Source organism: Pocillopora verrucosa, chromosome 14, assembly GCF_036669915.1.
Source record: "Pocillopora verrucosa isolate sample1 chromosome 14, ASM3666991v2, whole genome shotgun sequence".
Classification (NCBI taxonomy): domain Eukaryota; kingdom Metazoa; phylum Cnidaria; class Anthozoa; order Scleractinia; family Pocilloporidae; genus Pocillopora; species Pocillopora verrucosa.
The window spans coordinates 3,819,201-3,839,372 of NC_089325.1; the positions used below are offsets into that span (position 1 = coordinate 3,819,201).

General features: G+C 37.8%; 3 protein-coding genes across 3 annotated transcripts; 1 reads left to right on the forward strand and 2 right to left on the reverse strand.

Annotated features, from left to right (window-relative positions):
* Positions 1 to 5: 5 nt before the first annotated feature.
* Positions 6 to 6,998, reverse strand: LOC131769389 (transcription initiation factor TFIID subunit 3). Its single transcript, XM_059085112.2, has 7 exons — positions 6,688 to 6,998; positions 6,130 to 6,375; positions 3,802 to 4,988; positions 2,899 to 3,038; positions 1,969 to 2,185; positions 884 to 978; positions 6 to 300 (listed from the first exon to the last, which is right to left on the reverse strand). Exons 1-7 carry the CDS (start codon positions 6,851 to 6,853, stop codon positions 171 to 173), a joined length of 2,181 nt encoding a protein of 726 aa, XP_058941095.2. The 5' UTR covers positions 6,854 to 6,998; the 3' UTR covers positions 6 to 170.
* A 105-nt stretch (positions 6,999 to 7,103) lies between these two features.
* Positions 7,104 to 13,943, forward strand: LOC131769400 (protein-serine O-palmitoleoyltransferase porcupine). Its single transcript, XM_059085124.2, has 11 exons — positions 7,104 to 7,564; positions 8,384 to 8,427; positions 8,760 to 8,938; positions 9,913 to 10,019; positions 10,707 to 10,841; positions 11,049 to 11,149; positions 11,931 to 12,007; positions 12,230 to 12,293; positions 12,634 to 12,719; positions 13,369 to 13,476; positions 13,662 to 13,943. Exons 1-11 carry the CDS (start codon positions 7,155 to 7,157, stop codon positions 13,761 to 13,763), a joined length of 1,413 nt encoding a protein of 470 aa, XP_058941107.2. The 5' UTR covers positions 7,104 to 7,154; the 3' UTR covers positions 13,764 to 13,943.
* Positions 13,944 to 14,601: 658 nt separating this feature from the next.
* Positions 14,602 to 18,988, reverse strand: LOC131769399 (uncharacterized). The gene has a single exon (XM_059085123.2). The coding sequence runs from the start codon at positions 17,046 to 17,048 to the stop codon at positions 15,465 to 15,467; it is 1,584 nt and encodes a 527-aa protein (XP_058941106.2). The 5' UTR covers positions 17,049 to 18,988; the 3' UTR covers positions 14,602 to 15,464.
* Between the last annotated feature and the right edge of the window lie 1,184 nt (positions 18,989 to 20,172).

The following is a 20,172-nucleotide window of genomic DNA, read 5'->3' on the forward strand; positions in this document are numbered from 1 at the left end:
CGAGATCGTTTCAAAGTTCATTTATTTACAACACAAAGGCACTCAAAAAAACTAATGGAGGAGAATGTATTTACAATCTTATAAGAAAATCAGTTCAAAACGCTGCATTGATAATGACCAACTACATTTGCGTAAAATTCCCAGATATAAAAACGTCAATTAGTGAAGAGTTACTTTGGCTTTTCTTTACTCTTTTTCTTTTTCTTCTTTTTCTGTTTGTCTTTATCTTTATCCTTCTTGGCCAGACATGAAGAACAAAACCAATCTACACCAGGGTCCTCTGTTATCCCAACGCATCGGCTGCATTAAGAAATACAATAATATCAGTATTTCAATGTCCCCTCACTGGAAAGTGTAATGTGTTCGAGCCGGTACCGAGACGAGAGAAGTCCCGAAATGGACCCCTGAGTTGGTGTTCTGTAAGCGCTTTGAAGCGTTAACGGGTAAGGAGTGAAAACGAGCGACGAAATGAGAGGGAAGTAAAAATGAAAATATTTTTTTCCTACTTGCGGCTTGGCGGCTCGTCGCTTTAAAGCGCACACAAAACCGCCAGCTACGTAGGCAAGACTGCAGACGATGACTAGCTTTTCAATAACTTGGGTGGAAATCATCATCAGAGTCGAGTTCGTGAGCGCCGCTTGGGCATCTTTATCATGATTTTACAACCTGTTGGGCTCCAGCGGCGGTTTTGATGAGCTGTTAGGATTAGGATCACCTTTTTCAAGGTCACTTAAATCAAGTTTGTTTGAATCACATATTTTGCCCTTGAATGTCCCTTCTCGAGTTTTCGAGAAATCGGAGACTACATGGAAGAATACCATTCTACTCCCCGTCATCTGACAAACCACCAACAAACTCTTCCCTTCGTTAATTTGTAACTCACCCATGAAACCATTCGTCACATCCATCACAGCCAATCATGAAAGTTCCATCGTCAGGCTCAGCACACACGGGACAATAGTACTCTTTAGCGTATCCCTAGAACACGAACACCAAGAATACCACTGTGTTATCGTTATTACTCAGAGCCGGGTTGTTCGAAAGGGATTTAACGTTAATCTTGGTTTAAAAATTCACCTTGGCTTAAATTGCTCATGTAGAAGAACGTGTGCGAGAGCTACGGTTTTGTTGGGTTTCATCTCAATATAACTCGAAACTAACGGGCAGAAAATGCAAACGAAAATCCCTTTGCAAAGCTATAAAACTAAATTAAAAATTCACATTGACCCTGGGTTAGTTAAACCGTGTTTTGAAAAACCCGGCCCAGGTAACTATCGGGCCCAGAGCATTTTCTTCCAATTATTTTCTTTTCAAATCTACCTTCGAAAAACCAAGATGTCGCTACGGGGCACTTGAACTACGTTACTGCTTCATTATCATCCTCACATTGTACAGTAGATTAAAACAAAGTTTGATGTAAACCCTAACGAATCCCAGTCTGTGCACAACGAGCAGAAGAGTCATATTTGATTGCATTTCACGTTGCATTCACCGAACAAGTGCAGTGTGGCTCAACCTTATTGAATGATGGTCAATATATGGGAATGCCTTATAAGAGCACCCTTGGAAAGCCAAGCAAGAATTTTTAAAATTTTTTTTCTACCAAGGTGCTAACACGCGGAACGTCAGCTTTAAAACCTCTTTACAGTTGCCCATTTACATTTTCAACTCGGTTGATAAAACCGAATTATCTTTTTAAACCCCAAACGACACAGCACGGCAGTTCTTTCAACAAACTTACCCCCTTATTCATTAGAAAGTTTTTCTGCCGATCACTACTAGCAGTGAGCCTACGTAATCACTCTGTGCGGTTTTTGTCTTGCAGTTGGGGTTTTAATAGACTTGGAATATTACCACATACAGTGGAAATACAGTCAAAGATAACAACTCTGCTCCCTGTGTATGCAAACCTTCATAATTTCCGTTGTGAATATTTATAAATCAGTGAGACATCCGCAGTTTACTTACATGAACAAACGTGGTTGATAGTGTCTGTGAGACGACTGTTCGTTCCAGTGGTTCACTTTTGATCGTTAACTTAGGTGCAGGTGAGGCGGTGACAACTGAGGCAGTGGTTGTAACAGTTTCCTGTTTGCTTGAGACCTTTGAAGACCCCGCACTGTCAACGGCTTGACTGCTTACAGTAGAAGAGAAGAGTTTTTCTGAACTACCTTTTCCATAATCCCTGTTAAAAAAAAAAACCAAAGCAAAACAAAACAAAAAAACAACATTTAATATAAAGATGGTCACCAATCCCTGTTTAAAAAAAAACAAAACCAAAACAAAACAAACAAAAAAAGAAAACAACATTTAATATAAAGATGGCCACCAATGTCGCAAGCAACTGCCCCGCTACAATCAGAAAATGCAGGGGTATTACGCAGGAGTAATAGAATGTCAAGTAGTTTGATTGTCTGGGTAAGAGTAGTCCTGTAAAAGAAGCTATTGGTGTGTAGCGACTGACATTTCATTTCACTCTGAGATAGCTTCCACTAAGGTTGTTGAAATAATAGTCACTACTAGGTACCAACAACATTCCTCTTCAAGACCACTCTAATCCGCAAGGTCAGTTTACACAATCACATTCCCAATTTCAACCCGATTATGTGGTCCCCTACGGCAAAAAAAACTGAACAATTTGCTACAACACCTTTTAGTGATGATTTAAAATAGGGCTTAAACAGTGGTGTTCTTGAAGGAAAACAGGCTGTGTGGCTTTTCTTAATATAAAGTTAAGGATTGCCTACTAACTTACCGCAAGTTCTGAGTTAACAATTAGAGCACTGTCCCCCTCAACCAAGAACAGGCGCTTCACAATGAAATTTTGTATGCAATTTAATTTTACTTAACCTCATCCTTTAAGAATACTCTATTATACTGAAGCACAAGGCTACATACCATGGTAAAGGTTCTGTCTTACTAGCCCCTGTAGTTGTTAATGACGCGGAATTGGACGGAGTGTCTAATTTCACAGTGATACGAGGGATGGGTGTGGGGAATGGCGATTCTGGAAAAGGTTCTGCATGATCTGTCTTCAGCTGAAACATAAAAATATGTGTGGGTGGAGATGAAAATGTATTTCGTTATGCCCTTGCTGTGTTTCAGTGCCTTGTGTAAGTGACATTATCCTCCTCCCTCTGATTCATCAACAGGTCATATCAAGCGAATCTACTGCTACTGCTCGTTATTCGATAAATTTGCAAAGCGTGTGTGTAACATGATAGTTTTTTCAAAATGTAAAATTTCCGTTGTCGACTTATCGCTTTTTCAAACCCAAAAGTTCTTTGTGTTACATAACCATGAAACAAAAAGGAAACTTATGGCACTGAATAACAGACTTAAAAGTCGCGCATGTCTTTCGTCCGTGCGCGCGTAAAAAATCATATGTGCGCGCATAAAAATCATAAATGCGCGTCTGACTACCGTATTTACCCGATACCCTGCGTCTGAGCATATGAAATCCGTCTGCACAGTTAGCATATATCTGAGGGTACTGCAATATATTGTTGGTACTTGACCCTTAACTCCCAAGATTCAAGTAGCAATTCTCCCCTCTGACCACTAGTCATTTCCTTGTAAATTATGGGTGAAAGTTTGGTACATGTATAATATCACAATCACATCATCTGGCTGATAAGCCTGTCCGTTCTCATAACCTTTTTGCAAGATAAAATATTGGAATCACAAGGAGAAGTTTCATACTGATCACATCTAGGAGTTACAGGGTTTAAAGGAACTAAAATTCAAAAGTAACTTCTTTCTAGAGAACAGTAGATTTAATTGATTTAAGAACGCACTAACCTTTTTACTCTTGTCTTTTTTCTTTTCTTTTTCCCTATCCTTTTCTTTCCTCTTTTTCTTTTTCTTCTTGTGTTCCAGCGCTGGGTCTATTAAAACATTTCCTGGCAAATTTCTTTCTGCAGGTGCAACCGTAAAGTCTGCCATGGAAAATTTGAGTCCCTCATGGGTAGAAGGAGTACTCCAATCTTTGGGTTCCTTTTTAACTGAGGGCTCTATAACTTTCTCTTTTCCTTTTTTTGCTTTTGTCTTTTTAGCAGGACCTGCCTTTGGTTTTGAATTCTTATTTTCCGATTTCTCTTTTACCACTGTGTCATTGGAAGGCAGGAATTCAGACACAGCAAACTGATGCTCTGCATCAGTCTCCTTCTTGATGGGTTTTATAATTAATTTTGGCATGCTTTCTTTCACTTCTATGTTTTCTTTAGCTGTTTCAGAGGCTGGCTGTGTCAAGGATTTCTTGGTAACAGGGTTCTTGGTCTTGGTTGCTGGTTTTTTCTCTTTCTTTGCGTTTGTTTTAGTTTTCTTTGAAGAGCTCCCTGTTATTGACTCAGTTTCCACTGGAGTCACACTTGTTGGTTTTGGCATGGGTGATTTCATTGGAGATGGGGACTTTTTCTTTGCTGGTTTCAGTTTTGGAGGTGTTTTTGGTGTAGCAGGTTTCTTTGCAGGGCTAACTGTGTTTTTAGCAGGCTTAGGCTTCTTTTTTGGGCTTGATTTCACCTTTGTACCTGGCTCCTTTCCTGCTTCTTTGCTCCCAACAGCTGTCTTTTTCTCCCCTTGTTTGGGTTTTGCAGTTGCCTTGGAAGTGGTGACTTTTTCTACAGACTGAGTAGCAGCTATAGGAGGAATACTTGATGTTGGTGGGATCTCAAATGTTTTTGCTGAACTCCAAATGTCAGGTGATGGAGTTGGTGATGGGGAGGATAGGTTTCCTTGCAGTGCTTCAAGAATTTCCATTTCATTTCCCCTGTTTCCTTTCTGAATGAAAGGTAGATCCACACGTCTCTTTTTTGTGTCATTTTCAAGCGCTGGGGGCATATCAAGAGATCTCTTGACAGCTACATGTTCAACAGAAGTTTCTTCAGCTACTGTCTTGATTTCCTTCCTCACGTATCCTTCTCCACTTGTTGGTTCCTCTCCAGCATCAACTGTGTCTGCATCTTCTGCTGTTGTTGCTTTATCTTCATCTGAAGGAAAAAAAGAAAACGGATATTGCAACCATTTGCTGACACAGGGACATACAGTGAAAATAAAACAAAATAATGGTAAGAAATGTCAATCTAAGAATACCTCAGCACACTAAATGTTAATTTTCCTATATAATGCAGCACAGAATCTTCTCTAAGATTGAAACTCGACACAGAGAATAAGTTGGAAAGAAAAAAGAAAAAAGAGATTGCACTAGTACAGTGCAATTAGCCAAAAATACTCTCAATGCACTGCCATGTAAATTGTATGTGAGTTAGATCCTAAAGGCCTTAATTCTGGTTTTAAAAATGCATTTTTAATTGATGATTGTAATCTATTAAGGGGCAATCTAATATATTCCTCTATCAAAAGTCATATATCTTGACTGATGGAGTAACAAAAACGCAAATGGAGATGTAGCCCAGTCTTGGTATATCAAAACTCAGCTTTAAAGAGAGGGACATTGGGGTCTGTTAGAAACTGCAAAACAACAGAAAAAATCATCCAAAACCACAAAACTGGCAGAAGAATTAGATCAAAACTAAAAACCCCATGCAAAACTGATAAATTTTCACATCTCTGTTTTAAAATCCTAATCTATCCAATACAGTCACTGACACGTGGAGTATATAGAGGTTTCACGGCTATTCAAGATCAGTGGAGGTGTATAATTGCTACTCAGATTGACAAGAAACCGGAACCCAAAAAGGAAAAACTGAAAACCACATCAGATACCAAATCCAAAAACCCATTAGTGATATTTACAAAAACCAACAACCAAAGGCTAAAAAAAACAGAAAATCCATAAACCACAATGAATACCGAAACCAAAACACTCAAGTTTTTTGGCACAAAAACCAAACCCAATCTAAAAAATATCCAAAACCTCAAAACAAAAAATCCCAATGCCCCTCTTTAAATGATAGACATCATCTCAGAGCACAGGGGACCAATTGATTCCTACAAAGTCTGAAGTTTTCCACTCAGCACCTTGCTCTTACAGTAAGGTCTATTGTTCAGGCTGAATTTCAAATCAGTGAGACTGGTGGGCTTTATCAAAGTTAAAGAAATGAATGTGTTAAACAAAAAAGCCTTTGGCACTACAAGGGAAAGAAGACTGCAGCAACAGTCATACAAAACCTTCATTTTGAAGAAGCTTAGAGACCAAGGGAGGCAAGTAGTCATAGTACTGCTCCAGTCTCTCTGCAATCTCTCCATTACGTGGATGATGGAGCACATTAGGTTTTGGCTTGGGATACTGTGGCAACTGATGAATAAATGGAACTTGGTCTACCTGGGTTACAAAGTCTTCTAGTTCGCCGAGGTAAACGCCAATATCTCGAAAGGCAAGGTCTAGGTCATCTAAGTTTGGCTCAGTTCTTGAGTCTGTGAAATTTCAAACAAAAAATTATTCATCTCTCTTCCAATTACTTTAAATAACACCAATTCATTTTTGTTTTAGGATTGTAAATTAACGAAACCACTCAGCTTGTCTAGATATATTTCTTTTAGGTAGCTTATTTTTCTGTAATTAAGTAACAGCACAAAATAAACTAACGTGAAAAAATAATAACAATTCTGTACTAGCTGCTCGTTTGTAAACGTTAATTTCTACGTGTACACATTGCATCAATCAGCATCCTATGAATTGTATGCACTTTGTTATGAAATAAAACTGAACACTTCGTCCAAACTCACATATCTGGGAGTATCCATGCGCTGACTTCGCGATCTCCTCAAGATATTTCTGTAACACGTCGGTCAACAAGTCGTGGCTCGACTTTTGTAAGGCATCCCAACCCATGGACTGGCAGATCTGAGCCACCGCTATCTGAAGAGCACCGTGGTTAAATCCGTCACACATGGCGAATAAGGCCAAAAAAATTATCAATTCAATTTCTAACAAGTAAGCATTTGCTATTTGTTTCACTTTAAAGAGATTACCGAGGAAAAATAGACTATTTTAAGCTAAATTTCTGTAGAGCTTTAGTTAGTTCTCGTCAAGTGAAGGTCTTAAAAGGGACGATAGAGTACGCATGCTCCTCATCATGCCTACCGCTATACTCGAATACTCTTAGCTCATAAACAATTTTCTCGGCGGAAACTTTGGAATTTTCTGATTTTGACAGCAGCAAGGGACGGAGGAACTTCGATGTGCTCCTGCGATGGATGAATTAGAAGTGCCATATTACGTCGATGGCGACCTAGATGAGTACTATGATGATCCTGATGAAGCCTTGTTGTACGAACATTTGGAAAAAATGTCCAAGTATGGGCGATTTTTCTACATGTTCCAGTCTTGTGTGGGACCGACGACTGTTCAGACATTTGACTTGGTCGGTCCTCTCTTGGTAATGTGCTTTATTCTACGGGTTGTCTCGGCACTTAAACTTCCAAGACTTGTAGTTCATTTCGTTTCATTTATCTGTGGACTAGGAGCTTTATTTTTGTTCCTGAAAAAAAACTTGGTATATCCACTGGCCATGAGCGCGCTTGGGTATCTAATTCTGTTCGTGAAGCACGGAAATAGAGGGATGGTAATGGCTTCGACTTCAGTCATGGTTTTAATCATATGGTGCGTCTTGTTGTTTATAATCTCTTTCATTTAGTTCTTTGACCCTGCTGAAAAGGAATTTGTTGTAGATGACAGAGGCACATCCAGAAATTTTGGAAGGGGGGAGCCAAACTTTTATTTAGAAAATATAATTTTGTATTGGTATTATTATCTTTTTTCCACTTGAGCCTAAATGAGGGTGGAGTATTTAAAGGAAATTTTTAACATGCCTAGTTTAGTAATGATATGCCATCTTCTGCTATAAGAATTTTGGTCCCTGTCAAATAATTAAAGAATCACTTATGTCTGATGAGTGGGGTGGGGTGGGAGGTTGGGGCTGAATCCCCTACACCCTTCCACCTGGTTCCCCAACTGGATAAGAGCCAAAAGCATCTGACTAGTGCATAGGAGATCATAGCCTGTTTAGGCTCTTTGTTAATGAGTTTAATAAAAGGCAGATAAGCTAAGAGAAAATCGCTGGGAACCTGAGAGAGAGTGCTCCTTGTCTTTTTATTGTATTTTTCAATACATATACTTACAGTACAATATGGACATTACTTACAAGAAAAAAAAGGGGTAAAAAGTATACAACGACATGGCTTTTAGTTTTAACTTACTGTAGGCTGTTTTCTCCTTGTTGCCTCAATGCATCTATTTTGCTTGCATACCCCTGCTGACATAGAAGCTTGGCCATGTTAGTTGAAAAACATTTTTCCATTTTTCTTAGGTACACACAATCAACTGTTTTCCCTGCATTCTCTGTTGCCTCTTTAGTACATGAAGTAATAAAGAGTCTGGCTAATTATGTACAGCTTAGTTCTTTTTTTTAATTATTCACAGTGAACTGTTTATTGTTACACCTGAAAACTGGCACCAGGTTCGAGGTATTTCCTAAAAAATCATTTCATTCATATCAGAAATACTTAGTCCTTGTTATTCTATGATATGACCTCTCAATCAAAACATTGATCATACTAGTTGGTAGAAAGAAATTCTTACAGCAGAACCTGACGAAGAATGTTTTTATAAGTATAATAAAACTTTTTATTTTTATATTGCCCCAAATTCATTGTTAAAGTATTTCTTTGTTTTAAATAGCACATGCTGAGACAATTAAGTCTGTTATTTTTGTTACTGTTTCATAAATTGTGTATATCACATGAGATGATTGGGAAGAAATAACTTACTTAATGATAACTAGAATCTTATTTTTCAGGCTCTCAGATGGTACTAGTAATGAAGCTTATTTCATTGGGTTTTGATATGGATAAAGGTACAACTCCTCGGCCTAACATCGTGGAGTATCTTGGGTACTCTGTGTCAGTCAGTTCTGTCATCTTTGGACCTTTTCTGACATATTCAGATTATTGCCAGCTTTTGGATGGAAAAAAGTTGGTAAGATAAAGGATAAATTTTTTGCCTTACTTTGCATATATAATCTTTGTGCCTACAAGTGGTGAATAGCATTGCCAGGAATGGCTATCAGTTTTAATTGGTATCAGCATTCTCATTATCATATCCTAATCGTCACTGTGGTTAGGGTCATTAGTATTATATCTGTTGCTTGTCACTGTCATCCACATCATCATTATTAGTTTTTATGCAATCATCATCATTGCTGGCATCATTCTTACTCCAGTTTTGTTTATATACTTTCTTTGTGCTGAGTTAAAATCAATGTCTGTGAATATATGAAAATCATGTATACATGAACTGGAGTTTAAGAAAGGAATTTGAAAGCGATCTTCACAGTAATGAACACTACTTAAGCAGTAGTTTAAATATTAGGCCTGAAAAAAATTCAGGCCTGGTCTGGATATGAACCCATGACTTCTGGGATACCAGTGCAGTGCTCTACTAAACAAGCCAACTGGGAGCTGGTCATTATGTTAGTTTGTAGTAAACTGGTGAAGTGATGAATCAATGTCTATGAATATTTGAAAATCTTATGCGTGAACTGCAGTTTAAGAAATGAATATGAAAGCAATCTTAGCAGTAATGAATGCTTCTTAAGCAGGGGTGAAAATAAGACCTAAAAAAAGATCCTGGCCTGTCTATGATTTGAACTGATGACCTGCAATACCAGCACAGATATGTTCACTTGATAAAATCTAATTAACCCTCTAACTCCCAAGATTTTATTAATAATTCTCCTTACTGTCTGCCATACAATTCAATTGATGTTAGTTTAGAGAATTTGGAATTGGATCAACCAATAATCCCCTAATTGATATTTTTCTTTATTCTCATTACTTGTCTGTTTGATATTGTACTGATAGTGTAAGGAGAAATTCTGTCAAGGTCAGTGGTGGGACTTAAAGGGTTAAACTAAGTAAAATGTACCACTATTTCTCTCTCCTCTTTTTCAGAGCTTTGCTTGGTTTCTAGGAGTAGTAAGGAGTTGTTTTCTGTCCTATTGTTGTTTAATAGTTTCAGCTTGTGTTGCACCATGGATGTTTCCAGAGGACTCTTTTAAGTAAGTGAGATTTCAAATAATAATTGATAGAGATAATTCGCTAGTAAATTAATGGCTTGTGTATTTGACATTTGGGTGGATAATCTTATGGTGTTGAGAGATCAAAAGAAATTTAATGATTTTTTTCCACTTATTTTTATCAACATCATTCAGTAAATAGAACAAGAGAGATGGTAAGTGTTAGAGCCCAGTAAAGAAACAGAGAAAGATGTTTTTTTGTCTTGTCACGAGCATAGGACTAAGAAAAAAATACTGAGTTCCCATGAGGAATCAAACCTCAGACCTTCAGATTCTGTGCTCCCATGTTAAGTATCACTGAACCACAGAGACTCTACAGTGAGTGAGGTCTATTAGAAAGTTCATATGACATGCATACTGCTAGGATCAGCAATGTCCATAGCATCATGTTTGTAAATAGTGATTAAAAATTACATTAACCCTTTAACTCCCAGGAGTGACCAAGACAGAATTTCTCCTTACAATACTAATACAATATCAACCAGAGAAGTGATGAGAGTTAAGAAAACTATCAATTTGGGGATAATTAGTTGATCCAATACTAAATTCTCTGAACTAAAATTATAAGAATTGTATGGTTGACAGTAAGGAGAATTTCAAAACTAATTTGGACTGGGAGTTAAAGGGTTAACAGTAATTTTAACATATTATTTCTATTCTCACCTACAGATGGTTTATGGCATACCAATCAGCAATGTCATTTAGATTCAGCCATTATTTTGTGAGCTTCCTATCAGAATGTACAAGTGTATTAAGTGGAATTGGCACAGAAGTTAACCAAGAAGGAAAGCCAAAAACAATCTGGTAAAATAATCATTAATTCCTGTGATCACCGCATAACATGTTCCAGTGAAAAATTTAATAGGAGGCCAGCTGTTTGTTTCTTGAATACTTAACAGGACTTGCCTTGTGATTAAAAAAAAAATTGCATTATGTTTATTTTTTTGCAGTTATTGTTGAATGTAATCATGTTAATGGGTTGATCTGGTTCATTGTTTTGATTTTTCATAGGAGGTATGATGTAGCACGACCCCAGCACGTTGAACTTCCTCGTTCCTTGGTGGAGGTAGTAGTTCACTGGAATATACCAATGCATTTGTTTCTCAAAAATTGTGAGTATGTAGACTGCTGAAGGAGTGAAAAAGTAAGCAATGGTCCACAATTGTGTTTGGAAGTGACTCCGGATCACTTGATCAAGTATGTTAAGTCAAGCTTAGTGGTATATTTGAGGGGATAAGACAAATCTTTTTTGAAAGGACATATGGTGGCTTAACCCTTTACACCCTGACATCAGTATGCATATTCTGCATACTGTTCTCTATGTATTTCCTAAGGTGCTGACAAGGGGAATTTGTTTAATAATCAAGAGCTTCAGTCTTTAGTTGGTGATCATTTTCTTTAGTCTTGTAAACATAATGTGTGATTCAGGGGTGATATTGTAAGGAGAAATTAGATGCTGGTCACTGTAGGGATTGAAGGGTTAACTGTTAGCATGCTGAACTCCAGGCTATGTGTAATTTAGTATTATCAACTGAGTTGGTATTGTAAATAAGCCACCATAAAGAGTTTCAAAGCTGACCTTTTGGGCGTAAGCCCTTCATCATTCGCTCTGATGAAGGGCTATATGACAAAGGGCCAACACTCAAAATATCAGCTTTGAAACTCTTTATGGTGGCCAATTTACGATAACAACTCAGTTGATAAATAAATACTAAATTACCTTGTTATAATCTCCCACTGATGCAGCATTACAGTTTCTTTAGAAATTAAACTTAGCCCCTTCATTCAGGCCAAGCAGCCTATATAGTTTCCTGGCTTGTGCATGTATGTGTCAAGCACAGGTCAACTGTAATTGAAAATGACGTGTGCATGTTTTCTTTTTCCAATCACCAGATGTGTTTAAGAAAGCTATACCTCTTGGAAGATTTTTTGCTGTTTTTTCAACATTTGCATTGAGTTCATTACTTCATGTAAGTATATCTTGGAATGCTTGAGTTTATAATGGTGTTGAAAATCTGACAGATGATGAAGCTTGGTGCAATATCAGATGACTTCTAAAGGTATTAAAAATCTCTCTGGATAATGAGCTGATTCAGTTTCAAATAATGAATCATAAGTTTGCTTGACTCCTCTGTAAACTTTAAAACAACTCTTTTTCATGCATTACACTCATTATTTATGTTATCTTGAAGGGTATCAATTTTCAACTTGCGGCAGTGTTGATTTCTGTAGGAACATATGCTTACATTGAACATGGTAGGTGAACACCCAACATCATTGTGTGGGATCTTAGGAAAAAGCATGAATCTGTAACCATTTCATGTTGTATTTAGCATAAGAACACATTTTTGTGGGGCATTGTACAAAAATGGATTTATCTTCTAGAATTCTACACCTTACTAACACTTAATCTTGTCAGTGGTATTTACTGAGCAAGATTTTATTAATGATAGATTTAGTTGTCTAGCGTGACTGCATGTGCAGGAGCACCTCTTGAACTCTTTGTTTTTTGGAAACCAAAATACTATTTGAAGGAAATTTTTTCACTCACAGCAATTTATGTATCCAAGTTGATCTTAATTTCTTGTCTTAACAGTTTTTCGTCACAAGTTGGGGAAAATTTTCAATGCTTGTATTCTAGCAAGAAAATGCAGATCAGAGTGTGGACATGTTTACAAAGATGTGAGTAGTCTACTTAAGTATCTTTTAATCCTTCATTAGGATTCTGGAGCCTGTTTTTTTTGACAGTCAGTGATAATTCAGGATAAAAAGTTTACCTTGTTCTTGATTTCTATTGATTGCAATATAGGGTATATTTTGGCTTACGTTTTTAGGAGACATTTTACAATTTCATCTTACAGAACTGGAGGTAAAAATTTGTGAAATAATTCAACTGTCTGTGAAGCTATGCAACTAAAAAACAAAATGGCAGAATAACCCACTGTTACCTTATTCCTTTAAATCTCAGAGGTGATTAACTAGTAAATTCTCTCTGCAATATCCATACATTATCCAACAAAACAGCAATGAGAATACTCAAACTAATCAGATAAAAGTATTTATCTTTGATCTTATAACGCCAAATTCATGTCACTAATTTACAAAGAAATGTGTAGCAGCCAGAGGGGAGAATTAACACTCAGATCTTGGGAGTTAAAGGGTTAATCTTCCTTTGATTAACTTGGCCCTGGGCTATTTGTTACACTGCATTCTTTTGGATCTTTTAGGTACATCTTGTGTAGAATAAAACAGCTGTTTGATCAGCATTGTTTGTGAGTTTTAAAAAGTTTTTTATGTTCCATCTTCTTTTCTATATTCTATCTTCTTTCAGGGTAACTTTTGGGTGATTGCTGCTAATCTTGGCCTAAGCTTCCTTGCGGTCTTTCACCTGGCTTATTTAGGCATCATGTTTGGGGGAGACTCAGAAATCCAAGAAAAGGTCATTATGAACAAAAATGATTTTATCACAGTAAAAATCTTCCTTGCTAGGTTCATTATCTGTTTTCCTGTGAAACTGTGAGCACTGGTGCTCTCTGTTTTGTGAGTTTCACAGTGAAAATTGACTTAAATTGTGTAGAATTTTGATGAATGCATTCCTAATTTCGTGGTTTTAATTTGTTTCAGGGTTATGGCATGAATCACACTCTAGGCAAATGGTCCGATTTGGATTTTGCCAGTCATTGGGTGGCCCTGGCAACTTTTCTTTTGAGTAGAATTATTGGCTGAGCAAGTTTAAGCAAATGCAAAATACAGAAGTCAACTATGGTGAATATTTTATAGGGGTCCAGTGTTTCCATTGCCTCCATAGACTGAGCAAAGTAACGTAGCCTTAATTTGCATGTCTTAATTTGCAAATGGTGCTTGCAAAGATCACCTGAGAAGACTGGACTGGGAATCTACCAACTTTCTCCAATACTTTATTCCAACCAAATATTGGTGTAAAATAACACTGTAGTAGTCAACTGTCAAAAAGGGACTTGACAAAATTATACAAATGCTAATATTAATAAAAATGAAACCTTAAGACATTCAGTTCTCAGCCGAAAAAAGAAAGAAAGCTTTCAATTCTGTAAGGCGTTATTCCTGAGTCATAAGATTTTCCCTTGTATTTTAGTTAAGAAAACGTTTCTGACAATAAACAGTGGCAGCTGAGTAAGAGTGTTTTTCCTTCTTCTCATACCCAGTCTCTTGGTATCTGCTAGCTATGATTGACTTACTGAATAAAGGGGGATGAGGATTCCCATGCTAATTTGAAGTAACTTCATATCTGAGGAATTTGGAACAAGACTGACCTATAAAATCACAAGTGACAACAAATGCAATGCATGGGCAGCTCAAGTAAAGCACAGCATATGAACTTTTTCAAATGGGTTACTCAAAACCAAAATTTTGCTCAACACATGATCTATAGATTTTGTTTTGTGAATAACCTTAACCTTGACAAAGCCTTGTGCAACAAAAGACGGCAATTTTTACAGCTTTATTTGTTGCAGCATTGGGCCTTGTAGTTGACTTTCACAACTAATTATTGTCTCAATTTTTACAAATTAAAGTCAAAGCCACTTACAGACTGTATTGTGACTAAGAGGTTATCAATTAAAGATACAGAACCATAATTATACAGTTTTTGCACTTTTTTGGTTATTATGCAGTACAGGGCTTAAGTACATAATTTACAGTGTGTGCCTAAAGTGTTAATCTAACAATAATTGTATCAAAATGAAGGCCATATTGTTTCAAAACCTTCACAACAGAAATGAAAAAGGTGACATGAAACTTCCTTTCCCCTAAAAACCTGGACCCAGCTGTGTGAACACTTACTTAAAAACGCAGGGTTTTTATCCTAGAAAATGAGAAGTGTTCCTTTTTCTTTTTTTACCTTGTTTTTTTCCTAATTTTAGCGTCAAAAGCATGCATTTTAACAAGTACCATCATTTAGTTGTCTTGCACAAAATTTTACCAGCTCTATTTGCTTGCAAGAAATACATGCATATATACAACTATGTAGAAAGGCTTCTAAAGTTAGGTCAACATTCTACAAGCCATTGATATATCTTTAGTTGTCTACATGGCCAAAAAATTTAATTTTTATACTTACAACCTATACCTATCTAGTAAACTATGGTTTGTAGGGTTAGAAAGATATCTGTTGCTAGGCAGATTATATTTCCACTATAATTTTTAAGGAGCTTGGGTTTTTTAATGCAAGATAGTCAACTAATTGTTATGTGCATTAAGCTGTGAGTAAAATATGACTATTTTATAAGGTGTCCATTTGCCACCAGTAAATATATCAGATATTTACATGGCATCATGTATCAGTAATGTACATTGGATATTTTGTTACATTTTACCACAAAAAGTGTTGAATTTTCATGAAAATACAACCATGATCATGAGTAGGACTGCAATGTCTTCAGAAGTTTGTTAGTTGAGGTCGACATGCACAAACAGCAGATGTATGGCTGTTGTAAGGAAAGGCATCAACAGTGTCAACAGAACAGCCTTGACACCTGTCAAATCAATGCCTAGGATCCGAATACCTCTTCCATTTTCCAAGTATCCTTTCACCTTACTCAGGATTTCATCATCATCAAACAGGTAATCCCCCTCTCGCTGCTCACTGTACTTGAGATCTTGGACAACCTCAGGTAGACTGGTCATTATCTTGTGCAGCTTGGCCAGGAAAACTATTGGGAGGCTGTATAATACCAGCATTTCCAGGAAATCTGCCAGTGCACCACAGATGATTTTGGTGATCATCCATCCGTCTGTCTTTGAAACAGTGTGCTTCTTAAAGGCCTGGGATTGTGTGGTATTTTTATTAACTTTGGAATCTGCTAGCCTCAGGTATATAGCCAGTTGCTGTGGCTGGGAGTAGTTTTGCTTGCCAATATCAACAATACTGTTTGGATCTCGTGGAGTTTCCCTTGCTCTTGTTAGTTCTGCTTGGTCAGTGTAGGTCTGTTTGTAGTAGCTTTCCGTTTGAATACGTTCCGCAAATGAAAAAATTGATGGAATGAGGAGAATCAGCAACAACAGTAGATGTATCAATAAGAATGGTTGGAAAGCCCTCTCTGCTCTGCGGATCGTAATTTTGATGTCGATAAACCGATTTCTTATTTTTTCTTTACCTTCGCGCCACTTTTGTACCTGCTCCTTGAAGAAACGAACTCGACTAAAGATAATGTATACCTCGAAAATGAACACTATGAATATCGGCAGAGCCACAAGTCGCGCCAGAACCGAAAATAGAAGAGAGAGAACGATTTCTTTCAGACCGAACGATTCCACTTTCTCAGTGGTTATGTTCATCTGAGTGACTCTGGAAAAAACTGGCACAACGAAAACACCAATCAACACAGCTGCGCCTGTCTTGAAGATCGTACGTCGAACTTTCTTCCAGTATCGCCTGGTTAGAATCACCTCAGACAGCATTCTTTCAAGGTGGCGCTTTCTAAAGTAATACAACCCAAGAATGTACATCTCGAGGTACCTGAGAGACCAGACGATGTTTTTAGCGGCTGTCACTGTTTCTTTTAATTCTTCCTCAATCAACGATCTGTTGTGAAATGCGCCCATATCGTAGGCATAACAGATACAAAAGAAAATTACTATAAAACACTGCATCATAGCCCAAAACGCCTTGCGTTTGGTTGACGCGTTTTGAGGGTACCACTGGAATGTGATGAACTCAAGGTAGAACCGCAGCCACTTCAGACGGGAAGAACTCAAGCTTAGATTTATGACAGCGTCGTCTCTGGTCACAGGCTTGCTATCATCGATCCAGGCTGTTTCTATATCACTGTCACTGTCTCCATAAGCTGTTTCTTCTTCACATTGTTGCGACACGATAGAGGTCATAGACGAAGTGCGATCTCTGACACCTTGGAAGTCACTGTCGATGTTCCCTGTCGCGTGTGCTGTTTCTTCGTAGTTGTCCTCTGTTTGTAAAGTAATAGATCCTCTGTCGCCGCCAAAATGATAAACGGGTCTATGTCCAGAGGCCATGATTCAACGAACAAGGACTGAACAATCTGCTATAGTCAAGCTATAGTTTACGTCAATATAGGTTACTCTTAGGCGTGATTTAGGGGATTCCCCTCTATCGCTTTCCATTTGATTCTGGCGCTTTGCCACTTCAAGAAAACAAGAAAAGCGCTCTTTTCAATTGCATAACAAAGCACACTAAGTAAGAAATGCTTAAATCATGAATGTATCATAGATTTCTCTGGTATATCGTGCGATAATAAAGCTTTTGTAAGTTGTAGGCCGTCAAATACAATGCGTGTTTGGAATACAGTCCTGCTGCTATTTTCTTCTAGATGTGTCACGACTTATCTCTGGACTTTGAAGTGTACATTTTTAAAATAGTCAGTTTTAGTTTCCGTTGAAACCCGAAAGAAAATATATCACCTGCTTCAAAGAGTAGCAGTCATTAATGCACAAAAGTCTGTTGTATCGTAAATAAAGTTTTCCACGAAAAACGCTCACGCATCATTTACTTTTCTGAGAGGTACGCAATACTATCTACGCATACTCCCATTTCCGGGAAAGCAAAAGCAAAGCGGTTCGGAAATAGTGGTTCGCAGCATTCACTCGCTTTGAATTTAGCGAGTTATCCTCGTTTGAAAATTGTACAGACAAATCGAAAGCTGCCTTTGTCTTTCTTCAAAATGCCATGGTCAGCAACTCAACAAAAAAGGCTTGGATTCGAGAAAAATATTCTCGAGAAGTACTTCGGTAACAGAGTTTCATGGATCAATCCAACTAGCGATACGAAGGTTGAAGTAAGGGTAACAACCACCAATGATAAACAGTATACTCTCAGAGTGTACATTCCAAGAGATTTTCCGAATTCATGCCCGGATATGATTGTCAGTAACCCTTCGTCCTGTCTGAGAATGAGAGACGGTTCTGTGATGAGCGCTTTGAGTGGGCTAAACCATACAATGGGCGGCAGAGATGGCTGTACTCAGATCTGCCATTTTAAGCCGAACTTGTGGAAAGATGACAACACTCTGTACCAAGTGGTTATGAAAGGGCTGATATGGCTGGAGGGATACGAAGCACATCTTCGCACTGGGCAACCTTTGAGTAATTACTTGCAAGAGATGTAAACAAATCGGCTGAGGACAGGAAAATAATTGTGGATCGAGACAAACACTTCTGTGACAATAACATAAGTTCGTACATTTCTACTTGAGCCTGAACCTTGATCCTTCCGTTTGGGTAAATTTTTTTGATTATTGTTTAGATTTAGCGCTGGATAAAGTTTATTTTTTCAAATCCCGGCTCTTATAGGATATCTGACCAAATAATTCACATGGCTAAACCTTCACTTCCGCGCTTTGAAGTCCATATTGTAATTATTATTGCCATTTTTATTTGTGTCGCTTTCCTGTATTATTCGATTTCTGCAAACTCTCTTGGAGTCAGGCGAAGGATCTTATTCTCCAAAGTGCTAGCAATATCGTGGGGGACTCGATCACATCCAATGACCTCCAAAATACATTTGTGAGATCCCGAAGGCGTCTGAAGGGTTGCTTGAAAGACGTTTATTTCGATCGCTTTCGCCGGTTTCTACAATCGAATGATTTGCGATTAGAATAGGATCTTACGTATGAACCTCTTATCTCTTGATCTCGTATTGATTCTTTTTCATTTCAGTTGGTACATTTTTTCGATAAGTCGGCTTCTTGCCAGGCATTCCAATACTTAGTCAAAATACAAGTGACCATTACCCTCTCTTTCTCCACGTCTCTATAACAAATGTTCAGTTTTGAGTGTCACGCGAGGCACAGAGGAGGAAATGAAAAACCATTCCGTTTTAGTGAACAATCACTTCTCGTCAAGTCAAGAAAGGCCTTCTCCACGTTCAGAGCAAATGAAAGTTAACATCGAACCTCTTTTTCTACATGAGGCTCAAAACTGCCTTTATTTAAAAGACAACTTCAAATGAGAGAGAAAGATCGAGCAGGGGTGAGAAGAACGACTAACCTGGCCGGGAAAGTGGGGGGGGTAGGGGGAGGATAACTAACTAAGAAGGTCAGGCCGTTTTAAAACACAACATATTCTGCTTCTTTTTTTTCATCTGAATTGATTAATGTTAATTGGCCTCGTAAAGGATTTCTAATGCTGAGGTTTTGAGGTTAGCCCTTCGTCATCTCAGTTTCGGTGACTAGTGATGGATTTTAACTAGCCACCCCACTTCAGTGAATATTTGTTGGTTATACTACCTCCCGACATGCAGAAGAAGTACCCAGTTACTTCGCCGACACATTTGGTCAACTCGCCGACAGTCGTAGTCAACCCTCTTTTCGAGTTTTAAGCTTAAAGATCTCAATCCCAGATTGATAATCAGAGTTCAGTTAATGACTTCTTTAAACAAACAGCACATGCAAACCTAACTCAACCACTTCAGTAAGTGTATTGTTAAAAAAAAAATGACGCCCGTTATCTTGAATAAACATAATGAAGGTTTTTCTTCAACTTAATTGCCATTTGGCGCAAAGTGAGATATTTTGGCGTTTGATTTATTCAAAACATGAAAAAGTACTCGTGTTAATGTCAGTGAGAGAGGTGAAGGGTAAAAAAAGTCTACTATTTTCGGTACTGGTTTCGCTATACCCTCGAAACCGCTGACCTTCAATGATGATGCGGATACGACTAAGTGATACAACTAAATTGTTTTCAAGATCTCTTACAAGAAACTTCTAACGATACATCTACTACCATGCACTAAAAGATCGATTTAAATTTTATTTTCAGAGGGGACATAATCAGTCCTTTCAGCGTGACAAAACGTGTAACAAAAACAATTGTCGGCGAGTTGACCAAATGTGTCGGCGAAGTGACCGGTATCAACCCGCAAAGGAAAGGTCCGCAGAGTGTAACGCATAGGCGAGGTTTCTAAATTCCGAGAAGGGATTGAGGAAGTTTGCTATGCATAGTGTTTTAATTTTCGCCCTTAAGGTTTTCCAAGTGATATTTCTTCATCGATTTTTCTCAATTGATGCTGGTAATCATAGATAAATTTTGATGGGTCCAGTCTAAAGCCAATATACCTGCAACGGTTAGATCTGCTATTTAGTGAATGAACGCCCGTCCACAAGAACACGCTTTTCAAGTCCAT